This window comes from Serinus canaria, chromosome 2, assembly GCF_022539315.1.
Source record: "Serinus canaria isolate serCan28SL12 chromosome 2, serCan2020, whole genome shotgun sequence".
In the NCBI taxonomy this organism is placed as follows: domain Eukaryota; kingdom Metazoa; phylum Chordata; class Aves; order Passeriformes; family Fringillidae; genus Serinus; species Serinus canaria.
In genome coordinates this window covers 58,205,136-58,226,557 of record NC_066315.1, presented here as the reverse complement: position 1 = coordinate 58,226,557, position 21,422 = coordinate 58,205,136, and the positions used below count along the sequence as shown (strand labels likewise).

Here is a 21,422-nt window from a genome sequence, read left to right as displayed (position 1 = left end):
ATTGTATGAGAAAGAGGGGCATATGGAAGGTTAAATGTAACTATTGTAGGTAGTGGTTGGAAGTTTCAAGTGGTGAAATCATCAGAATTAAGCAGAAAGAAATGAGAGATTTAAGATAACCTTTACTGGAACCTAACTCCTTGGAAAAGGTTTTAAGAATAGATATGTGTCAGCAAAACAGAGTGACTCTGAAATAAATTATGAATGTACCAATTACACAAGTTTACTTGTTCTGTTTGTGGAAGCACATTCTGCATTTTATAATAGCCTCTGACCAGATTTATTTTCAATGGATCAAATGTGATTCTTTTCATGAAGGAACTGAAAATGTATAAAAGGATAGAAATAATTTACACTGTTGCAACTTAAAATGTGTTTCTTAATGTGCAATATCCTCTAGATTAAATAGCCGAGTCTCCATTTGGCTTATGGTTTGTTTGTTTACAGTCATTCAGGTATGAAAAATCTACATTTGACCATGTACAGATGCATTTGAAAAGGCATTTGAATAGCTGAACAGCTAATTAGCTGATACAGTTCTGTGGATGTATTTTGAACTTACAAATAAGGAGGTGGTGAAAATGCAACCTTAAACATAATTTACTTTGGCCACAGTTTTGATAATTTAAAGAGCTGTTAGTCACTGTTTATTGGGAGCATCAGGAAAGCTTCATATGTTGCCCTGTGTTCTAGTAGTTTGGGCTGGCACACTCAGCAGTGATCGAGGATGGAGAGCAGATAACACCAGTGCACAGACCCAGACATGAAAAGTCGGGGTCAATCACAGCTTCTGAACCAAGCACCAAAGAAAGTTTGCCAGGTAGGAAGGTAATTAAAGTGTTTTGAAAAATCAATTGCAAGGCCTGTGGGGATGAGTTCGCAATAGCTTTGAAAGTAGGGTCTAGACAAATAAATTGTAAGTTATTGGTTCCAAAATGTAGCTTCAGCAACCCATATTCAGTTAACTTTTGACTTTATGGCTTAGATTTGATGGCTAAAATTGGGATGAAGTTTTGCAGTAGATTACAATTGCAGGTCAATTCTTTAGAACATATGACAATGACTGCTGATTTATATAGCCTATTTCACATAATGTAATTATGCAGGTGTCTGCAGAAGGAAAAATGGACCTGGTAATGAGGAGCTGGAACTGATGCATGGGGGGTTGATTCTGCAAGACATTTATTTGGGGTGAAAAGGTCCTTAATAAGAGGAAAAGTATGTTGCTCTAGCAAGGAATAGCTTGGAGAGAGAGTAAAGAAACTGTTCAAAAGGAGAAGAGATCTGCCAGATTAGTAAGAAAGATTATTAGATCTGCCAGGAAATAAGAAAAGATACTGCAAGTGACTCCTTTGCCTTTTCAGTACTAGGAAAGCTGCAGAAACTAGGCTAATGGATAAAGGTGTTTTATTCATGCTTTAGGAAAAAAAATTGAGCTCAAGATTTGATTGAGGGGATCACTCATTAAAAAGGTGGCATGGATGTCCATAAAGGAGGTGCTCATCAACAGCTATGACACTTTCAGGAGAATTTGGAATGAATATGTCTGTAACTTGCATCAAAATCCTCCCCACTGTCTGTCTGGGGTGGCTTGACTGGGGTTCTGCCATCTTCATTGCTCCTGGCTTACTGGGTTGGAAATAAAGATGTTAAGGAGTGTGGAATGAGGTGGAAATGAGGCAACATGTTGTCTATTCTCTCACCTTGTCCCTATCTTGTCCCTATAATCTGAGACTCAGTGCTCAAGAAGGCTCCTTTGTAGTGGTTTCTATATTGCTTCCTGCTCTTCCTCTTATTTGGGGGAACCACACAGAGTCCAGTAAGCCTTGCTGAACCTGAGGAAGCATTGATTTCCTGTGTGCAAAATCACCACAGTCTGAAAACCTTAACATGTTTTCATGCACAAAGACATTCTGCATCTTTCTGTATTGAGAATTAAACCACCTTCTGGATTTTGGTGCATGTAGCCTGTCTGTACTGCAAGACTTCATCTGCAGTTTGTAGCTGTGTATTTATAAATCTTTATGACATTTTGACAAACACACAATATCCAGGCATTCCAACACAGCTACCAGTGAGTGCTCCCATGATGCCTGTACCTACATTATGAAAAGTAGCTTGCTTTACTCCCATAGACTGGAGAATGAAGTGGCCTTGCTTTTTCTGTCACTGTGACAAATTCCCAGTTTTGTCAAGTCAGTGGGAAGGCAGACTGTTCATAAAACAGAGGCAGGAGAAAGCATGAGATTCTAACACATGAAAAGGATATTTAGGTGGTTAGGTTTAATTTATTTTTCATAGCTGGGCTTTGGTTTTGTATAAATACAGTGAGTAGTAGAATTTCTAGGGTTTGGAGGAGACTGGGACTTTTTTACTGTGGTTCATAGAGAATGCATTTTAGTTTAAAATCCTTCTACTTTACCAGTCCAGGATCAGGAAGGCTATTTGCTATTTTTAGAAAACAGCATTTATCCAGCAGCAGAAGAGGTAGCACCACTTGACATTAACCCTTTCACTGGCTTCTCTTTTTCTATTTGGCTCTTGGGTATGTGTATGTGCTTTGGAAGGGTGAGGACCACCAATTTTCCATAATGACAATGTGTGACCAAGGTATCTCCAAAAACAAGGAATAATTTGCGCTGTTTTTCAACCTGTACACCCATTTGTACACACGTTATAGCTAAACACAGACTTATTTCCAGCTGGTCCCCTTCACAAGTGCCTTTGTATGAGCAAACACCTGATCAAGCTACCGACACTGGAAATTCACAAGCATAGGCTGAGTATGTGCAAAACCAGTATCTGCAGTGATCACATTGAACTTGAGCATTCAGGAGTTATGCTCTGTAATGCAAATTGCTGAATGTGTTCAGCTTGGGTAAAACAGCTGTGTTTATTTAGTAATAAGTATAGCTGCCTAATGTGAATCTTATGGAAACTTCATCTAGGATAGTGTTTAATTGATTACAGGAATTTCAGGTTTACGTGCACCAAAGCATGGTGGAAATCCACTATTTTTTTTAATAGCACTTCTGCTGTTTCAGTGAGGATCTCATCTGCATGGAGAGATCAGTTGGTCCTCGGCACTGACTTTTGATGTAAGAGTGCCATACTTTACAAAGTTATGAATATGGAGGATCTTTTGTCACTGCCAAGAGCTTAAAAATAAACCCCAAAAGGCTCTGAGTGCAAAGATTCTCAAAGGACCTGTTTACCTGGGGTAGTTCTGGTTGCCCAGAGCTGGCTCTTTCAGATGTACTAGCACATCATTCTTGCCATCCAGCTGTTGCTGTTGTGCCACATCTGCTATCCTCAGATATGCCAAGGTGTCTCAAATTGCACCGGTTGCTTCTATGCAGGCGCCAGATTCAAGCTGCTCCTTTCCACTGGAAGCCAGTGGGAGCTGATGACTTATTTGACCCTCCTTGGTGCTTCCTGGCCTTGTGCTCCCACAAGCTGGAGCTGTGCCACATGCATTTCGTGTTGCAGGTCTCATATCTGTCATTTCCCTGACTCTTGAGGGGAATAGATGGATATCTGCATAGATATGCATATGAATGGGGGAAAATACAGCATTTTCTAGGGGAGTGTTAATATATATTTAAGAATGGGCTTAGTACCAGTTATGCATGTACTTGGTAATGGTTTTCTTGGGTGATACAGCAGACTGGCATCCTGATTCTGAGAGCTTCTTACAAGCTGCTTGGCACTTGGCAACTTAGATTAAAAGGAATTCAGCCTATGCTTGAATTAGGCTCTAAAGTAATGAAGTATCTGCTTTATACCATATTGATCTCTATCCTTTTATTCTTCTCCTCTGCTTTCACACTGTAAATTACATGTGGGGTGGTTTTTTTTATTATATAGCAGTTGTAAACATGAAACCACCAAGTGATTTTAGTTTATGATCATATTTTATCTCAAAACAGTACCATTAACATTTTTTAGCTGACCACAAGAGGTTTAGCTAAGTGCTTTTTCTCTCCCACTCTTTCTGTAAACCCATCTGTGTTTGCACGTCTCATATTTATTTCACACTTTGTTTCCCTTACAGATCATGAAGCTATCCTTTACACAAAAACATCTCTGTAATGATGACAGAGACAAAGAAATTTATCTTATGAATGGGGTTTACTGTATAGCACTGGTAGGATCTTTCCAGTCCAGGAAGTCTTCATGGGGATACCCTCCACTCCAGCTCCTCAAAAGGCTGAGGATGGACCTCTCTAGAACCCAATTCCACAGCCCATTCAATTCCTGATGATTCAGTTGAAGCTAGGCTTTGTGGAGTATGATTATACACTTCAGGACAAGGTTTCTGAGGCCAAACGGGGCTTCAAGTTCCTGTCAGGGTATAGAAGTTTTCACCAGCCAAATAAAATTTTGCTGTTGGGAAGGGGACTGATTGAACTGGAGAGCAGCCTGCTTAATCAGAGTTTAAAATAAATTATTCTGTGTCAGTGAGCTACTGAGACTGAATGCATTAAATAAAATAAAACAAGGTCATTTAAAGTGTAAAATAAATAATACAAAAAGAATTATGCAGTACAAATCAGATTACATGCATTTTTTGAGCATCTTCATTAAGTAGCTCTTAGCTACTTATTTGCCAATCTTTATCCCGATTTTTAGATGCTGTGTTTTAGATATCTGTGCTTGCTTTTTACTTGATGAGCAAGCAAATTGGATATGAATTAGTATTTTATGAGATGTCTTTTAATTAAAAATTTTCAGGAGGAGAGAGAATGAAAGTTATTTTGTTGCTTATTTCTTCAGTGTATCTTTTGTGCTAACAATAAAGGTTGGTTGTTAGCAAAACACCCAGTAATAGAATAATGAAGTTTTGTTTGGAACAAATGCCCTAGGATAAATAAAAATGAAGCAGATAAATCTGGGGTGTTTTGCTGTATGGTATGATACAAATGCCCAGAGCTGCTGATCACATAAGCCTTGTGCCCAAGAATCACTTCTGTTCACCGCTGTCAGTTGTGGAGAGTTTCTGTAGAGACCCTGCTCCAGATCCTTCAGTGTAGTAGAGAAACCTTATATATACCAAAGTGCAGGCTTGCAATAGAGCTGGAGCTCAGCTTTTTTGTTAGTACTATGAAACTCCATTCTGTGATCTTTCTCACTTAGCTGAACATTCATCTTTTTTCCCCTGACTATGCCAGTACTGCAGTGCCCTTGCAAACACAACCTGATGAGTTAGACCAGCGTATTCATCTGCAGAGCACCTTCCAGGGAGCCTCCTTTGGCAGTCAGGGAGCATAGTTGGAAAGAAAAAGAGGTGCAAAATTATTTCTACACTTGCCAGTCTCCAGCTTCTTTGAGAGCCCATCAGATGTTCTGGCAACACAAGAAAGCGAGAGCAGCTTTCCATGGCTCAAAGTGAGATAGTCATGGATACTCTGTTAGCTGCACAATGAACTGGCCACTCAGGTAAGGGTGGAAGGGAGAAGCAACTTGCTCAGTTCTGCTGGCCCAGTTCACCATCTTGGTCACCTTGCTGTTTTCCACTGGCAGTGGAATTGCCAGGCTGGCTGCCCTTTGTAGGACCGGCTCCGAGCGAAGCCATCGCGTGGGAGCGGCAGCTCCGCACGGATCTCTGCGGGACCCAGGTTTGGGGTGGGCTGGTCTGTGCAATCTTACTGATTGCCTTTGCTGATGTAAAGCCTCTGTGTGTCTGCATGGCAGCCCACAGAGAGCCCCTCTCACAGAGCACTGTAGTAGGAACCTGCAGGGGAAGGAGGCCTGGAGTGAAGTCTTAAACATCTCCTGAACAAGCCCTTGGGTTAATTACCTCCTGAGATTTTAATGTGGGCACCACTGACTGTGCAGCTCATGGAGTCTTCCTCGTGGAAGGGGAAGGCCAGCTGGCAGTGAACTGAAGTAACTGGAAATTTCTCATCATCTTTCTGATGGTAATAAGATTTAAAGCATGACAACACAGAGGAAGAAAGCAGCAGCTCTGAAGTGTGCCAGAGATACTGGGATCTGGCAGTGATTTATTGTTTGTCTCACTTGCAGAATAATGTATGCCTATGAGTAACAACATGTCCTTTTGCTGCATGAAAAGAACTGCTCAGAAACAAAATCTTATCAGTAGTGCTGATGCCGTAAAATTAATTCCTTAGTGGTATTTTATCCCAGTGTTTCTGTGTATTTGTCAGTATTGCAAGTAGAAAGGTGTTGAGCAATCTGGCAGAAACTGAAGGAATCTTGGACAGAGGAGAGCTTTTTCATGGAGAACAGGAATTGCTCATTTGCTAGCCCAACTGCAAAAACAAGTAGTGAATAAATAGCCACCCTGAGCATCCTTTAAAGGTCTGGATTGCTGTCATGGTGTTGATATTATTGCCTGCTTTCACTGCCCCAAGAGCTCACCTTATTCAGTGGTACATATAAATCTATTGGGTCAGACTGGGGAGCTGGTCTTAGAATTGAGCTTCTCACACAGCTGGCATTATAGCAGTTCTCTGGAAGTGTTACATCAGTGTTTCTGCATGACATCTGATCTACCAGGGTTCTCCACCAAGATATCAGTGAAATGTTTTCAGCTCTTGCATACATGAGTAATTAACCTGTCAGCCTTCCTCTTATATCTGTTCCAGTGTTTTTGAAAGGAGAGGTGATTTATGAAGGATTCAATGATTGCTGAAGATATTGCACATAACTGGATCAGTCATATTTTACCTGATTTAAAGCCATCATCTTCACAGTGGAATCCATTCATTCCCACTGCATTGTGTAGACAAGTCCATTGAAATTTTGTAGAGAACAAGGTCTTAAAAATGCTATCACATCAGTCTGTGAGCTGACTGAAATAATTGCACTAGAGAAAGTGCAAAGTTTTCTTATCATTTTGGCTTTTTATGAAACATTAAAACTGGTAACATTATCAGATGATCTTTTAAGTGAGTGAGTGTGTTTAGTGAATTTTAGTGTTTCTCTGCTGAATACAGCAATGACAATTCAGTGGAGGGGAAAGTGGGCTGCTGGTGAGAGAAATTACAGAAATTCCTTAGACTATTACAGGTCATTTTCATCCTTTTCAATAGCAGGGTAAGAATGTGGAAATGCATCTGTAAACCCAAACTGCAAAAGACCTCTCTCTACCTGTTTGAGGGGGAAAAACAGAAACTGTCTCCCACCTTTCCAGGAAACAAAAGAATCAATGCTTCTACACAGGTGCTGTGGCTTTGTCCTGTCAGCTTTTGTTGGGAAAGCTGATGTTGCTACCATCAGGAGCAAGGAGGAATTTGTCTAGGAGGAATTCAGGACAGAAGATGTAATGAAATTAACATTTTGAAACAGAGTTTTGTGTTAAATTTATATAAATACATAGAGGGTTCTTTGTTAGTCATAGTATTAGTTTTCCTACTTATTTGAGCACAAATTTTAATTTTTGAATTTACTTCAAGCTGCTGCAGTATTTCCAGAGTTCACCACAACTGAAAGCTGCAAAATGCAGATGTTCCTGGGTAAAGACTGCCCAGAATAGAAGTGGAAGGCTCTGGGATCTTCCTGGAAGGCTTCAGGCTGTGGTGGTTGTTCCTTGTGGAAATGCAAGTTGTGCACAGAGCAAGATCTGGAACACCACCTCATTTAAAAACACATCTGGAGGACAGGATTCCTGAATTCTGTCCACAGCAGGTAGGGCAGGTAAATCTTGCTGCACTAAGCAGCAGTTATCAGCACTGTGCCAGTGTTCCCAGTGCTCAGGGTGAGCATCATGCCACAGAGTTATGAACCCCCTCTGTTTGGGACTCACCTCATCCAAGGGCTCTGGAACCACAGCCATATTAATCTTCTGCAAAATATGTGTGTCACTGTGAGTGTGGGTAGGGATATTGGGACAAACAAGGCAGAACAAGCTCTGGGGACACCAGATGTGCACAAAGAGAGTGATGAGCTAAAGTGGACAGACTTTGGGCCAGGAGCTTTATCCTTTAACCAGTGTCTCTCTGAGATAATTCTATTGCATGTGGAGTTTTGTTTGATCCAGTTCCTGTTAACTCCAACCATGGATTAAATATACAATCTTAATGAGCTTAAATTTACAAAGTATTCTATGCAATGATGTTAATAATTAACTACAATCATGTTAAATTTAGAGGCAGAATTGTGTTTAAGTAGAGATGGGAATATTTTTGAGGTCAGTGCACAATTGACTTATGAAACACACATGAGAACAAGAATGTCATCTGCAAAAAAACAAGGGAAACACATAAAATCCAGTGTTCACTAATTCAAACTAACAAGAGAAGCAAGATGCATCTGTATACAATTTATTTTCTCTGCAAAGGATTTCATGTGGAAATTTAAAAGGCATTTCTGCATCTGAAATCTGTGAGCAGTTAACAAGAGCATTTATTCATAGAATTCATTTAGGTTGGAGAAGACCCTTAGGATCACTGAGTTCAACTGCTAGCCTGGCACTGCCAAGGTCAGCACTGAACCATGTCCCTGGCTGCAGGGTCTGCAGGATCTCCAGGGATGCTGACTCAACCACTTCCCTCAGCAGCCTGTTCCAGTGCTTGATAAGTCTTCCAGTGAAGAGATTTTATTTAATATCCAGTCTAAACTTCTCCTGGTACAAGTTTAGGCTGTTTCCTCTCATTCTTTCACATCCAGTCATATGTATCTAACAACTATTTGTACAAGCCTGTGAATGACCCTGAAAGAGACACAAGGACAGGTACAGTTATTAGGAAAAATGCCCCAGCAAATCTTTATGAACTTCTGAATGTGAAACTGGGCTAAGAGTGGCATAACACAGCCAAACCTTCTTATTTCTAGTCAGAAATCTAGTTGGTATATTCTGTATGAAATCAAGCATATTAATCATGTGGGTGGGAAGCTGCTAAGTATAGAATTGCAAAAACCTGTAGGATGGATCAGAAAGAAATGATCAGTGTTAGGAGCAGAGCTTGTGTTAAAAACTGCATTTTCCCCCTGCAGTGATCTGCAGACCAGCTGGAACACTTGACTGATAATCCTGTGATTTTCAAAGACACCAAAACTTGTTTGGTTTTTTGTGCTTCCTGAATTTTGGCAACAGAAATGAGACAATTTGTTTAATTTCCTGGATGAGAGGGATAAACAATGCTGTTTTAAAATACTACACAGTCTGTCACTTTTGCATTTAATAGTGCCATGCACGTGGTATCTTAAGCCAGCTGTGGGTATGTAATCATGACTGGAGCAGATACTTTAAAAACTGGATTTTGATTATTTTTTTATTCTGAAATACATAAATCTAAGAACAGGGAAATAAATATTTCAGGTTGGCAACTAACTCATAGTACCTTATCTGACTGGCTGATTAAATGGGATACTAACAGGATTAATCAGAAAAGGTCCTAAAATAAACTTGTGTGTGATTCATGGAAGAATAAAAATTTCACTGGCAGTGGCTGCCAGTAAGGGCCAAAGGTACAGTGCTCACAGGGCTCAGTCTCTGACCAAGCAAGTGCAAAGAGAACACATTTTAATTTTAGGCTCTTGACACTGTATACTTAATCCAAGGTTGCAGTTAACAGGAACTGGATCAAACAAATCTCCAAGTCCAATCTAATCTTCCCAGAGTTTGGGAAGTACAGCTCTGCTCTGAAGTCCCTTCCCTTTAATCCATTTGGTGCATATTTGGAGTCAGTTCAGTTGTTCAGGAAATATGAACTGAGGGTGAAAGCACATTTTACAAACCTGTTTTTCTTGTAACCAACTGAGGATTAATTCACCTAAACAAATAAAGCATATTTTAAACATGATGCTCTATTTTATTGTAAGTAGTTATAATTCTGTGGGGAAACACTTTTCTGCCTAATCCTTGCAGTCTCTGCTTGTTTTTTATTTATAGTTCTTTTTAAGTGAAATACATGTTTTAAGACCTTTGTGAAATCTTGAAGCTTGCTAGCCTGAAGAGAATTTTGTAGTTCTGGGTAGAATGTAGAAATAAGCAGTTCTTCCTCTGTCTGTATTTTACCAAGCACATCTGCCTTTGTCTGCTGTGCATCTGAAGTGTGCAAATAGCTTCATTCAAGTAAAAGTTTGATGCTATTCAGGGCACAAAGATACGTGGGCACCAAAATCTTGTGGATGTGCAGAATAAGACTGGATTTAGCTAGGAAGATACAGGTAAGGATCCCATAGCTTCACACAGGTAGTTCAACCAAATTCTGATTTCTTAAAGATGTCACAATGTTAATATTTTCACTATGGAACTCTGGCAAGTGCAATGACACAAGATAACTCATAATCTGTCTAACGGAGACAAATAGCTATGGGTGTATGTCAGAATAATTAATGTTGAGTCAAGTTAATTTTTTCATTTAACAAATTGAATTGTTTCAGCTAATTATGTAGTGTGGCCTAAATGTGATGAGGGATGTTCAGAGAAGAAAATTATTACTTTTTTCCTCCATTGACTTAATGAAAATATTAAGGAAAATGTACACTCAGAGTATGAAACAATGTCCAGCTTCACATGCTGAATTTTGCAGCCTGAGTCTCCTGGGCTTCTTGGACTGACTAATGCAGCATCCTCCTCAAGGCCCCCAAAACACTCTCTGGAGAAGATTATCTTGGCTCTTGCGCTCCATACCTGTAGAAGAAACCCTTCTTTCTCTGTCAGATGGGTAAGGTGGTGTCACTGCTTCCTGTTACTCTGATGAAGAAACAGACAAAATGAAGGGCTGTTCAAAATTCTAGTAACTTCTTGAGCTATTGCCTTCCCTAAGCAGGGGCTTAGGAGGTTAGGGATATAAAAGTTTACTGGCAATAAATACAGAAATATGTAGCATTTGGCTGTGTCCAAGTTACAATTCCCCTGAAAGAAGGCTGTAGCAAGGTGTGGTTCAGTCTCTTCTCCCAGGTACCAAGAGACAGGACAGGAGGAAGCAGCCTCAGGTTGTGCCAGGGCAGGTTCAGATTGGATATTAGGAAGCATTTCTTCACTGGTAAGGTGGTCAGGCATTGGAACAGGCTGCCCAGGGAAGTGTGAGTCACCATTCCTGGAGGAATTTAAAAGACCATAGATGTGGCACTCTGGGACATGGTTTAGTGGTGGACTTGGCAGTGTCAGGGTAATGGTTGGACTCAGGAATCCCCTAAGGGTCTTTTCCAACATAAAGGATTCTACAGTTCTGTGATAATGAGGATGTAGGGAGCCATAATCATGTTTAGTGTGGACAAACTCAGAAACTAATTCCCCAAATCCCATAGGGTCTGCCTTCCAGGCTTAGCTGCATCTGTTTTACCATATCCTCCCAGTCCCCTTTTCAGTTTTGTTTTGCTGGGGTTTGTTTTGTTTTGTTTTGAAATATGTGTATTTCTTGCACCCCATCTGTTTTGCCTTTTGTAAAGCCTCATGGGCAGCTCCTCTCCTCTCCTCTCCTCTCCTCTCCTCTCCTCTCCTCTCCTCTCCTCTCCTCTCCTCTCCTCTCCTCTCCTCTCCTCTCCTCTCCTCTCCTCTCCTCTCCTCTCCTCTCCTCCTCCTCTCCTCTCCTCTCCTCTCCTCTCCTCTCCTCTCCTCCTCTCCTCTCCTCTCCTCTCCTCTCCCTCTCCCTCTCCCTCTCCCTCTCCCTCTCCCTCTCCCTCTCCCTCTCCCTCTCCCTCTCCCTCTCCCTCTCCCTCTCCCTCTCCCTCTCCCTCTCCCTCTCCCTCTCCCTCTCCCTCTCCCTCTCCCTCTCCCTCTCCTCTCCATGTTTCCACAGTGACTGGCAAGGATTTATTGTTGGGAGTCCAAGTTCTACCGGATTGTAATTAGTACAAGAGTAACATGGATCTCCCAAGCTTCTTTGTCCACACTCTTAGCTGTAACATCACCAAATGGAAGGTCAATTGCATGTGTAAGGTTTATATTGAAGTGACTGTGTGTGCTGTGATTTATAAATCACGTCGCGACAAGAAATGGGAAACTGCTTTGGTCCCAGGCAGCAATGCCAGGTTTCAGCACATCCTTGACTAGAAATGGCTGAGCACTGCAGAACAGATTCACTGACTCAACTCTCATTGGAACTGAGAGAAAACATCTTGTGATCACCCTAATATATGTTTCATGTTTGTGGATTTAAATTATGACACAATTACCCGTTCTCTGTCAAAATGTGTTTCATTTCACAAAGGAAATCTTAAAACATTAATTACTAAAAGGTCTCACAGCTTCCTCTTGCTATTGTAGCCCAAATGTAAACTTTCAATACTTTATAATTTTACAGCAGCAGTTAGAAAGAGACTGTTCCCAAAATCACAGAGTAGTTCGAGCAGAAAGGGAACTCCAGAGTTCATCTGATTTATCTGCCACTGCTCAAAGTGGCATCAGCTGGAACAGATACTTGGTACTGTGTCCAGATGGGTTTTGAATACCCCCAAAGACAGAGCCTCCACCACCTCTCAGCATTCTCTTTCAGTGTTTGACCACCCTAAGAGGAACAGTTTTCTTCTGTGCAACTGCACAAAGACCTCTGAACTCTCCCAGTTTCCCCCCCCCCGACCAGGTGCAGGTCTTTTGCCTACAGGCCCTTCAGAGCCACCTGCTCAGGCTGGTTTCTGAGAAAAGGTGTGAGTGCTCTGCTCATGACACTTTCCTGTTCCCTCATTTATGTGCACAGGCTTTATGTGCCCACCCTTCCTCACGAGGTCTCTCCTGCCATGGCACCCTGCAGTCTTTGCTCCACCACTACCTCCCTTTCGTCACTGTTTGCAAGTTCTCCTTGCCAGGCTGCTCAGCCTCTTGGTAGGGATGATTTTGCCCCATTTTTCATTCTTATCCAAGGTATCTTGAGACCGGAGGAACCTCATGCAGAATCATATATGACTTAGATGCAGCAATACTGATAGAATAGGATAATGAGGAGTGCTGGTGTGAAGAGAAGTTCTGGGAGCAGGCAAAGTGAAAAGGCAGTAAGCAGGGAGATAGCCCTTTCTCCACTGAGGAAATAATTCAGCAGAAAGAAGAATGTGAGGCAGCTGTGTGCTTCTGACATTTAATAAATCTATAAAATCTTTGATGAGAAATACCTGTATTGTGAAGATCTCAGCTGTTTGCTGCTGACAACATGGGACTGAACTTACGTGTGTGTGTGTAGACGTACACTTGTGCATACACAGATGGCCAAAGAAAGTATTTCTTAGTGAATAAAAATTGTTGGACTATACTTCAAAAAGAAAAGAATCCACACAATGTACAACCCACCCTGTGTATGATCCTCAAACTGAAATATTCATGCAGCATTTCTCCCACAGCTCTTCAAAATTATGAACAACAAATATAGAGTCAAATTCTGTCCTTCATCCCTGTGATGGGCAACTTATTCCAGACTGTGTTTTAATAGTCTTTCATACACCCATGAGTCAGATTAAATAGTAGAAATGCCAACTGGCTGACAATGTAGTATCATTTCTGGAAGTATTGGCTTTTAATATTAATCTTCAATGGGATGCTTTACTGCAGGCATGTGCATACATTAGATAACCCTGGCATGCAGAGAGTATTTTAAGACCTACATAATTTTGAAACACCCTTTAATATTTAGTGAAAGTCATGATACATTCCATGCACATAAGATCAGAAGCAGACCTTCCAGGCTTGTTTTACTTCTCAGGATAGATGCCAAATTGGGAGCCCACAGTATTTTGGTTTTCTATAGGACAGTTAAAATGGCATCACAAGCTGTTCCACTGACATCCGAGCCCAGTCTTGGGCAGTCAGATCACAAGGTGGGAGTGCCAAGGAGAATAATAAATACAACTGTCTTCACGTGCTTATCTTTTAATCTGAGATTAAATATGAGATTCCCAAAACAAATGCTGCCAGCTATTTTGGATTCTGGGATGTTGAACTGTGATGTCAGAAAATTCATTTTAGTTACTGAACTCCAGCATCTGGCGCTACCTGCACTGTCCAGAATCAACCTGTTAAATCATAGGCAACTTTAATCTGTAACTGCTTCTCTCTCACTTTCTATTTATCCATTGATTGGAAAAAAAAAAAAAAAAAGAAGCTGGTTCTTAAGCTTTAGATTTAAGCAACATCATTTTATATCCACAAAATAAAAGACTAACCCTCTGTAATTAACAGAGTTTGTAGCAAACAACATGCTTACAGATTTTCACATTGAGTTATCTGCTGCTTAGGAGGAGGAAGAAGTGCATGTAAGATTAGATTCAAAGCAGTTCTGTGAAATCTATCTGGCCCCTTTATGCAACAACCTGCTTCACGGGGGAGAGGAAAAAAATAAATCCTGGCCTTGATGTCAAAACAATGTAAACTCCTTTTAGTATGTTGACTTGTGAAACAAGTGAGGCATGAAAACAAAAGTGCAGAGCCCTCAGTAGTGACAGTGAATATTTTATCTTACCAAGAGAAAGCAACAAGAGACCAAATCCTTAGAGCATATGCCGTGCTGACAGTGCGCTCTCGCTGTGACAGTAATGGTGTTTGCAGTCCCAGCTGCACTCAAGCCTGTGCTGTGAAAACTCCCATTCCTTGGAGTGCGTGTTGCCCTTTACTGGCCCTTGGCCAGATGAAGGAGCTCTTCTCCGTTGCTCATGTTGCCCTGTAGGAACGGATGTTTAAACAATTATTTCTCTCCCCCGAAGTGAAATTGTAGAGCCTTTGGCAGCTCTTCTACGACTTTCACGGTGATGAAAAGTATCTTTGGGTGGCTGTAGCTTTTTGCACACAAAGCAGTCATTCTCTGGCTTTTTACAAATATCTGATAGAAGTGTTGCTCTGAAATTCAGGGACTGGATCCTCGTAGAAATGTTGAAGCAAAAGTACCACTGTTACTGCAGTGTTGTTGTTTAAGAGTGGTTGGTAAGAATGTTTAGAGGGTGATTCAGGGCTGTGACTAAAAGTATTCACCAGTCTCTGTCAGAGATCGTTTTGATTAAGTCTAATGAGCTAAGAGTTGGTGAGCTGATTAAAGATAAAGGAAGTTGCTCCTCTGGGAATGTGTTTGAATGCGAATGCTCTCCAGTTTTTCCTAGCACCCATTTGTTTGTTGTTCTCTCCCGGCTGAGGCATGAAATTCAGAGGGAATTGGAGAATGTTGCTTATAAATTATGAATTTACTGCCTCACAATTACCATTCTGTCATCAAAAATGTCAGTTTTTCCTTCACTAGTCAGTTCTTTCTCGGTTTCTCCATCCTCTGCTTAAAATTGTTCCCCATTACTGCATCCATTCTTAGCCCAGGTCTTTGTGTGGAGACCCAGTCATCCTACACTGACTTCTTATTTCCTACTTCATATTTGAGCAATTCAGGAAGTTTTGGGTGATTCACAAATGTGATTACATGGTAGCATTTCAAGACATCCCAGTATTGCTTTAGAGAGACAGCTTTGAAGAATGCATGTGATGGGTTTTAGAGAAAGTAAGGAAGCAACATGGATTGTGGTGTGGTAAAGGAGGAGTAAGCAGGAGGCACAAATTAAATCCGGGAATTATACATAATTCCTTCCAAATATGACCAGTTGTGTTCTGCACTATCCAGAAGTAAGAGCAGCAACCGAGTCACTTCCAGCTCGACTTCATTCTCAGTTTGATCTCCCATTTCAGAGCTGCTGACAGGCTGCTTGGAGCCCTGTCCACAACTGCAGCCAAGCCCACAGCAGAGCTTCCAGCAGTTACAGGCTCCCAGGCAAGCTCTGGTTTCAGCTCAGACCCAGCAGGCTCGCAGCACCCACATGTTCATTGCTATTGCTAGGCTTGGTAAATTCAGGTTGGGAATTACCCACATTTTTGCCATCACATTTCTGATTTCTGACTGTGCTGTAAGTATCCATTATATCCTCAACCTATAGGCTTTTTGCAATAGGAACATAATATAGATGGTATTTTATATGATAATATAAAATAATCAAAAAAACATTTGCAACTAAGTTTTTAAATTAAGTTGCTGAGCTGTAAATTGCCATTTATCCACATGATTAGATTTCTCTTCTAGTATGTGCTGATGTCCAGGATATTTCTAGAGCTTGAACCTCTAGAAATTTCTAAGAATGGTAATACACTGGTTTTGTTTCCATTCAATCACTAATTAACCCTCTAGAAGTAACAGCATGGCTTCTGACTTGATTGTAGAGTAACTTCTTTCCCCAAGCAACTATCAAAGAAAGATAGTCCCAAAATAATGGGGGAAGAAGGAATGCTGGAATGCCGTAGAGAAGAGTTATTTGGGAGGGAGAAGATAGGATTGTTATCATTTAAGAGTGCCCCACTTTTCTTGTAATTTTAAAATTCTGTTTTACAGATAGACTTTCTGGTCAAGCTCCAGATGCTTTTGTTTGAGTAGCCTCGACCTCCCTATGGACTCAACAGATGTACCACGAAATGGCATTGCTCACTGGGAATGCAGATCCTGACTTCAGCTCCCGCTCCTTCAACAACTTGGAAAACCTGTGTGAAGTACAAACCAAGAAAGGATTCTTCTACAAAAAGGCCAAACTTCTGCATCCTGGAGAAGACCTGTGCTGCTTAGCCCGCTTGGATGACCGGTCCAGGTTTGTGATCATCAACGTAGGTGGTATTAAGTACAAAATTCCCTGGACCACCTTGGAGAACTGCCCCTTGACCAGGCTTGGGAAGCTAAAGTCTTGCAACAATTACGATGAGATCATGGACATCTGTGATGATTATGATGTTAGCTGCAATGAGTTTTTTTTTGACCGCAATCCTAGTGCCTTCAGAACGATCATGACATTCCTGACAGCTGGGAAGCTGAGGCTTCTCAGGGAGATGTGTGCTCTTTCGTTCCAGGAGGAGCTTGTGTACTGGGGGATAGAAGAGGACCACCTGGAGTGGTGCTGTAAAAAGAGATTGCGACAGAAAGAGGAAGAGGCAGCTGAGGCCAGGCTGTTTGAGAGGGAGATGGTATTTAATGAAGCCACGCAATGTGCCTTCCAGGACAGCAGCCGACTGAGTCTGTGCATGAGAAAGCTCAGGGATATGGTGGAGAACCCCCACTCAGGGATCCCAGGAAAGATCTTTGCTTGTATTTCAATCTCTTTTGTTGCCATCACTGCTGTCAGCCTCTGCATCAGCACCATGCCAGATGTCAGAGAAGAGGAGGATCGGGTAAGTGCAGCTTTTCTTGGGGTAGAGCATACTTTGCATTCTTGTTCCCTCAGGAAAGGTGACAGGAAAAATCACTGCAGCAGATATGCAGATGTTGTGTTCAGTATATATGATGTGGAGGGCTGGCTGGGTAGAGCACAGAAAGTGTTATGTCACTTAAAACTGAGGCAAGATTGGCCAAACTCTGCCCTGCTAGCCCAGCTTAGCCAGTTCACACCAGCAGATAGCCTCAGCCACCAGATTTGTTTTCTGACATGTCTAACCAGATGACACACTAGCTACTCTGGGGATAAAAACCAGCCTTTCTTTTGGTTTAATGTTTTGAGGTTAAGTTTAGAGCTAACAAATCAATTTTCCCTAAAGGTACTTTAACAATTTGAATGAACTCTCAGTGTGCCAGTGTAAAAACCACATCTAAAGTATTTTGATACTATAGGGTGATGCAAAGGCCATGGAAGCTGAGGCAGCAACTTAACAGCAGAAACAGAGCGATTGTCCCAATTTTCAGACCTGCTTAGTATTCTCAAGCGTAAGCTGTGGATGATTCATGCCCTTGAAAATCAAGTCTTACAGATATTTTGTTTATTCTTTAGTTCATCAGATTTCCTCAGGGTTTAGTCCCTTTTTTGTGCAAGCAGTTCACTTCCCTAGGATTAATTGTATGTAGGCCAGGGAGGGCTCATCTGAAAAGTGGTAGAGGAGGACATTCACATTTTCTTCACATCCGTGCTGAAGTGCAATCTGAGGAGTGAAGAATTCATGCCCTCTCTAGTTTTACCCAAGTCCAAGCTTGACACTAAATGTTTGGACTTATTTCCCAGCCCCGTGGTCATGAGATGTGGTTGTGAACTTCAGCTGCCAAGACAGTGCTCCACCCCATGGAGTGCTGCCTCTGAGCTGAAGGCTGAGCCCTCCTGGAAGCAGCTCTTCCCATGTGCTGTCACCCAGGGGCTGGATGGCTTGTGCCCTACTGCCACGAGCAGAAAAGAGGGAGATCATCCCCAGACCAGAGGCATTTACTGTTATGTCACCTTGAAGGTAAAATGCAAGGTGATGGAAAATGGATCCAGCTGCTCCAGAGAGACCCCTGCTCCTCACTGAGCACCCTGTGTGCAGTTAAACCCAGCCTTTGCTTGCAAGGGCTGCTCAGGTTACATCTCAGCTGAGGAGTTTGGTTTGGAATCAGACTCTTTCAGGAGCAGCCAGGAAAAAAAAAAAAAGAAACATTTGGTATGTTGACTGATATATGATTTATTATCAGATCTTTATTTTAAGGCCTTTTTCTGATTTAAAATTTGAGGATGGTAGTACTGGGTACTCGTTCACACTATGTTGTCCCAATAATATTTTTTTAAGATATCATTTCTAAACCACATGCCTTTTACTGTGAATAACCATCAGGGCTCCAGTATCCTGAATTCTAAGTACAAGGGATATTCTACTGTTGAAAACTGAGATGTATTTAGTGCTTAATTGTTCCCAGGTTTAAGTGAGAGTTGAACAATTACTTTAAGAATTATAAGAGTTTAGGAATGGTCTAACATAAATGGGACTCATAATAATAGGCTAATAATGTTTTTTGGGTGGAGTAGGATAATGATGAGGATAAAAAAAAGCATATGAGAGAAGCCTGGATTTCTTGGTAAGCTGGAACCATTAGAAGGAGAACATTTTCCTAGTCAAATGCAAAATTTTGCAGTAAGGATGAATGCAGGCTTGCTCGTGTAAAAGCAGAGACTCTGGTTCCCAAAATGAGGCTCTGAATAATATTTAGGGTACTAGCAACCATAAATTCCTTTTGCAGCATAAAGTCAGAAGGGTTAATGCCACCCTTGAATATCTAAGCTGGGAAGTATTGATAAATACTGGAAGATGTTTTGTGCCTGTATGCAGCATTGGTGGACTGACCCTAGAATGCTGCAGTCGGTTCTCACATTCATGTTTTTCATGGTGTTTTGAAAAACTGGGAGAGGGCTAAAGACCTGTAAATCTTAGACACCTGGGGAAAATGCCATACAATAAGAAACTTGAACATTCCAGTTGATTTCAATTATTGGAAGGAAGGTGAGTGGATTAGGCATGTAAGTAAGTTTTTTATGAGGGGAGAAGAACTGTATCATCTAAAAGATGGTAAGTAGGGGGATGATGCATGGATAAAAGCTGGATCCTTATAAATTCATATGGGAAAATATATACCAGTATTTAATATCAAGGTGATTCATTACTGGGACAGGCTAGGAAGAAAATTAGTGGATTTTGTGCTTTTTAGACAATTTCAGTTGAAAGCTCAGTGCCCTTTTGTTTAGCCCTCAGCTAAACAGATTTCACTTCAGTCGAAAGAAAAACATCAATTGCAGATCAAGTTACAAAGGTGAAATTCTTGCAATACAGAGAAGATCAGAATAAATTATCCAACGTTCTTCTGTGCCCTTAAATTCTAAAAGCACAGAACTCCTGCAAATAATCTTTGTTCCATGCTTTGCACAGGGAAGGGCTGTGGACAGACTGGGAATGGAATATTTTGTTTGAGACAAAGGTGGCTCTCTTGCACAGGGGACTGGTGAAGGATCACTTCTGGCAAGGCAAGGAGTAGGCATCTGCCCACTTGGGATCACCTGCAGGGTCTGGGACCGTGGCTGCAGACTCCCTGCCTGCACTCCCTATGTGGCTTAGCAAGCCAAGGCAGCTCTGCAAGTAACAGGTGTGGAGATAAGAGAGCTTATGTGGATTCAAATTCATGGTAATCATCCTGAGCTGTATTCCCAGTATCTAGATTAAAATTTGTGCCCAGGGACAGCTCTTTGGTCGGGCTTTGCAGTCTCCTAACAAGCAGAAAAAGGATGTGCCTCCTTCCTGACTAAGGAACAAATAAATAGTAAATACTATTTCAAATGCACACCATACTCAGTGTGCACATTTTCCAGGCTTTCTGGCTGGCATTGCTGTTGTTATGGTTCCATGTCAGGGCTGTCATAGGTGCTCTGGCTAGCAAACAGTGGCCTTTTCCTTGAGTTGCTGTTACCACAGAAAACAAAAGCTCTATGTGCCATCCATCTGATCTGCTACTGCTTCCGGAAAAGGCAGAGAGCCAATCATGAAAAAAGCCATTCTAGGGAGCAATTTTCCATACCCTGATCCTTTAATGCCATCTGAATGGACGAGGTGTTACACCCAGTGATGTCCTGCAGAGGTGTAAACGACCTCACACAAGATGTAAGTGTGGGACCTTAAAAGTTAGAAGTAATTGCCAGGTGGGTGAGGAAATTATTTTAGGTACCTGCCTTTCTCTTTTAAAATAGAGCAGAAAATTCAGTCATACATTTTGTTAACTTTATTAGCTGCTCCAGGTGTTCTGGATGACAGTGGCAATCCCTGGTGGTTTATCAAGAGTGGGAAGGCTCATGCTCCCCTGTTCTATAGATACTTGTTCTTACTAAAGGTCACCTTGATTCACCTTGAGTGTTACTCTTTTTTGAAAGCACTATTGTGTATTTCAGTTGCTGCAGAATTGTCAGTAGAGTTAACAGAATCAGATCCTGAGCTACTTTTCACTTACCCAAGAAGGATATATAGTTAGGGTTTTTTTTTTCTCATTTAGCTTTTATTTGCTTAATAAATTAAATAAAATCCACCAATCCAGGAATGTGTATAAGAGCTCCTTCTGGAAATTTCAGGAAAGGGACACCTCAAGTATGTGAAGAAAACAAACATGCGAAGGCAGTCAGGTTCTTCCATGTAAAGTAACAAGACAATGATAAACTTTTTATTTCAAAATTTTCAGAATGAGAGATTTAGATTTAATGGTGAAAAGTCTCCTCTAAAGGCAAAATCTGCTGAGACAAAATCATAGCGGGAGCCCCCAGGCACCAGGCTCTTTCAAGACCACCACAAAAGTCATCTCCAAGACATAAAAATAGCCAGAGGCATGGAGTAGCCTCCAGGCATTTTAGGCATATCCTACCTTTAAGTGGACTTCTCACCTCTCCAAACAAATAGCAGCTATCAAGTGATTCAAAGAAATCAGCTAATACATCAGAGAAGTGAACCAGTCAGGGATATATTACAGCAGAAGCTTTAAACACACAGTAAGAGCTGAACAACCAAAAGACAGGTTCAGCTAAAAGCCAGATGGTCATCATACCAGACTCTTCATTTTTCTCTTGGTGAAAACAGAAATGTCAACCATTTCCCTCTGAAGACAAATCTTCTGTTTTTTGTTAGACAGCAGCCTTTGCCATCAGAGAAGAAAGGGTGGAACTTAGAAAATAATATCAAACATTCTGTCCTGATTCAAAAAAGCATTTATAGGCCTGAGACCTCTGAGCTCAGTCATTTGTAGCAG

The 21,422-nt window shown here is 41.3% G+C and overlaps 1 protein-coding gene across 1 annotated transcript in view; it reads left to right on the top strand.

The window, feature by feature from the left end:
* The window catches only part of KCNG2 (potassium voltage-gated channel modifier subfamily G member 2), a 52,584-nt gene that overhangs the window by 13,695 nt on the left and 17,467 nt on the right, over positions 1–21,422 (top strand). Inside the window, exon 2 of the mRNA XM_050971615.1 lies at positions 16,257–17,080. Within this exon, the coding sequence (XP_050827572.1) occupies positions 16,325–17,080 (756 nt within the window). The 5' untranslated portion in view covers positions 16,257–16,324. The remainder of the gene's footprint in view (positions 1–16,256; positions 17,081–21,422) is intronic.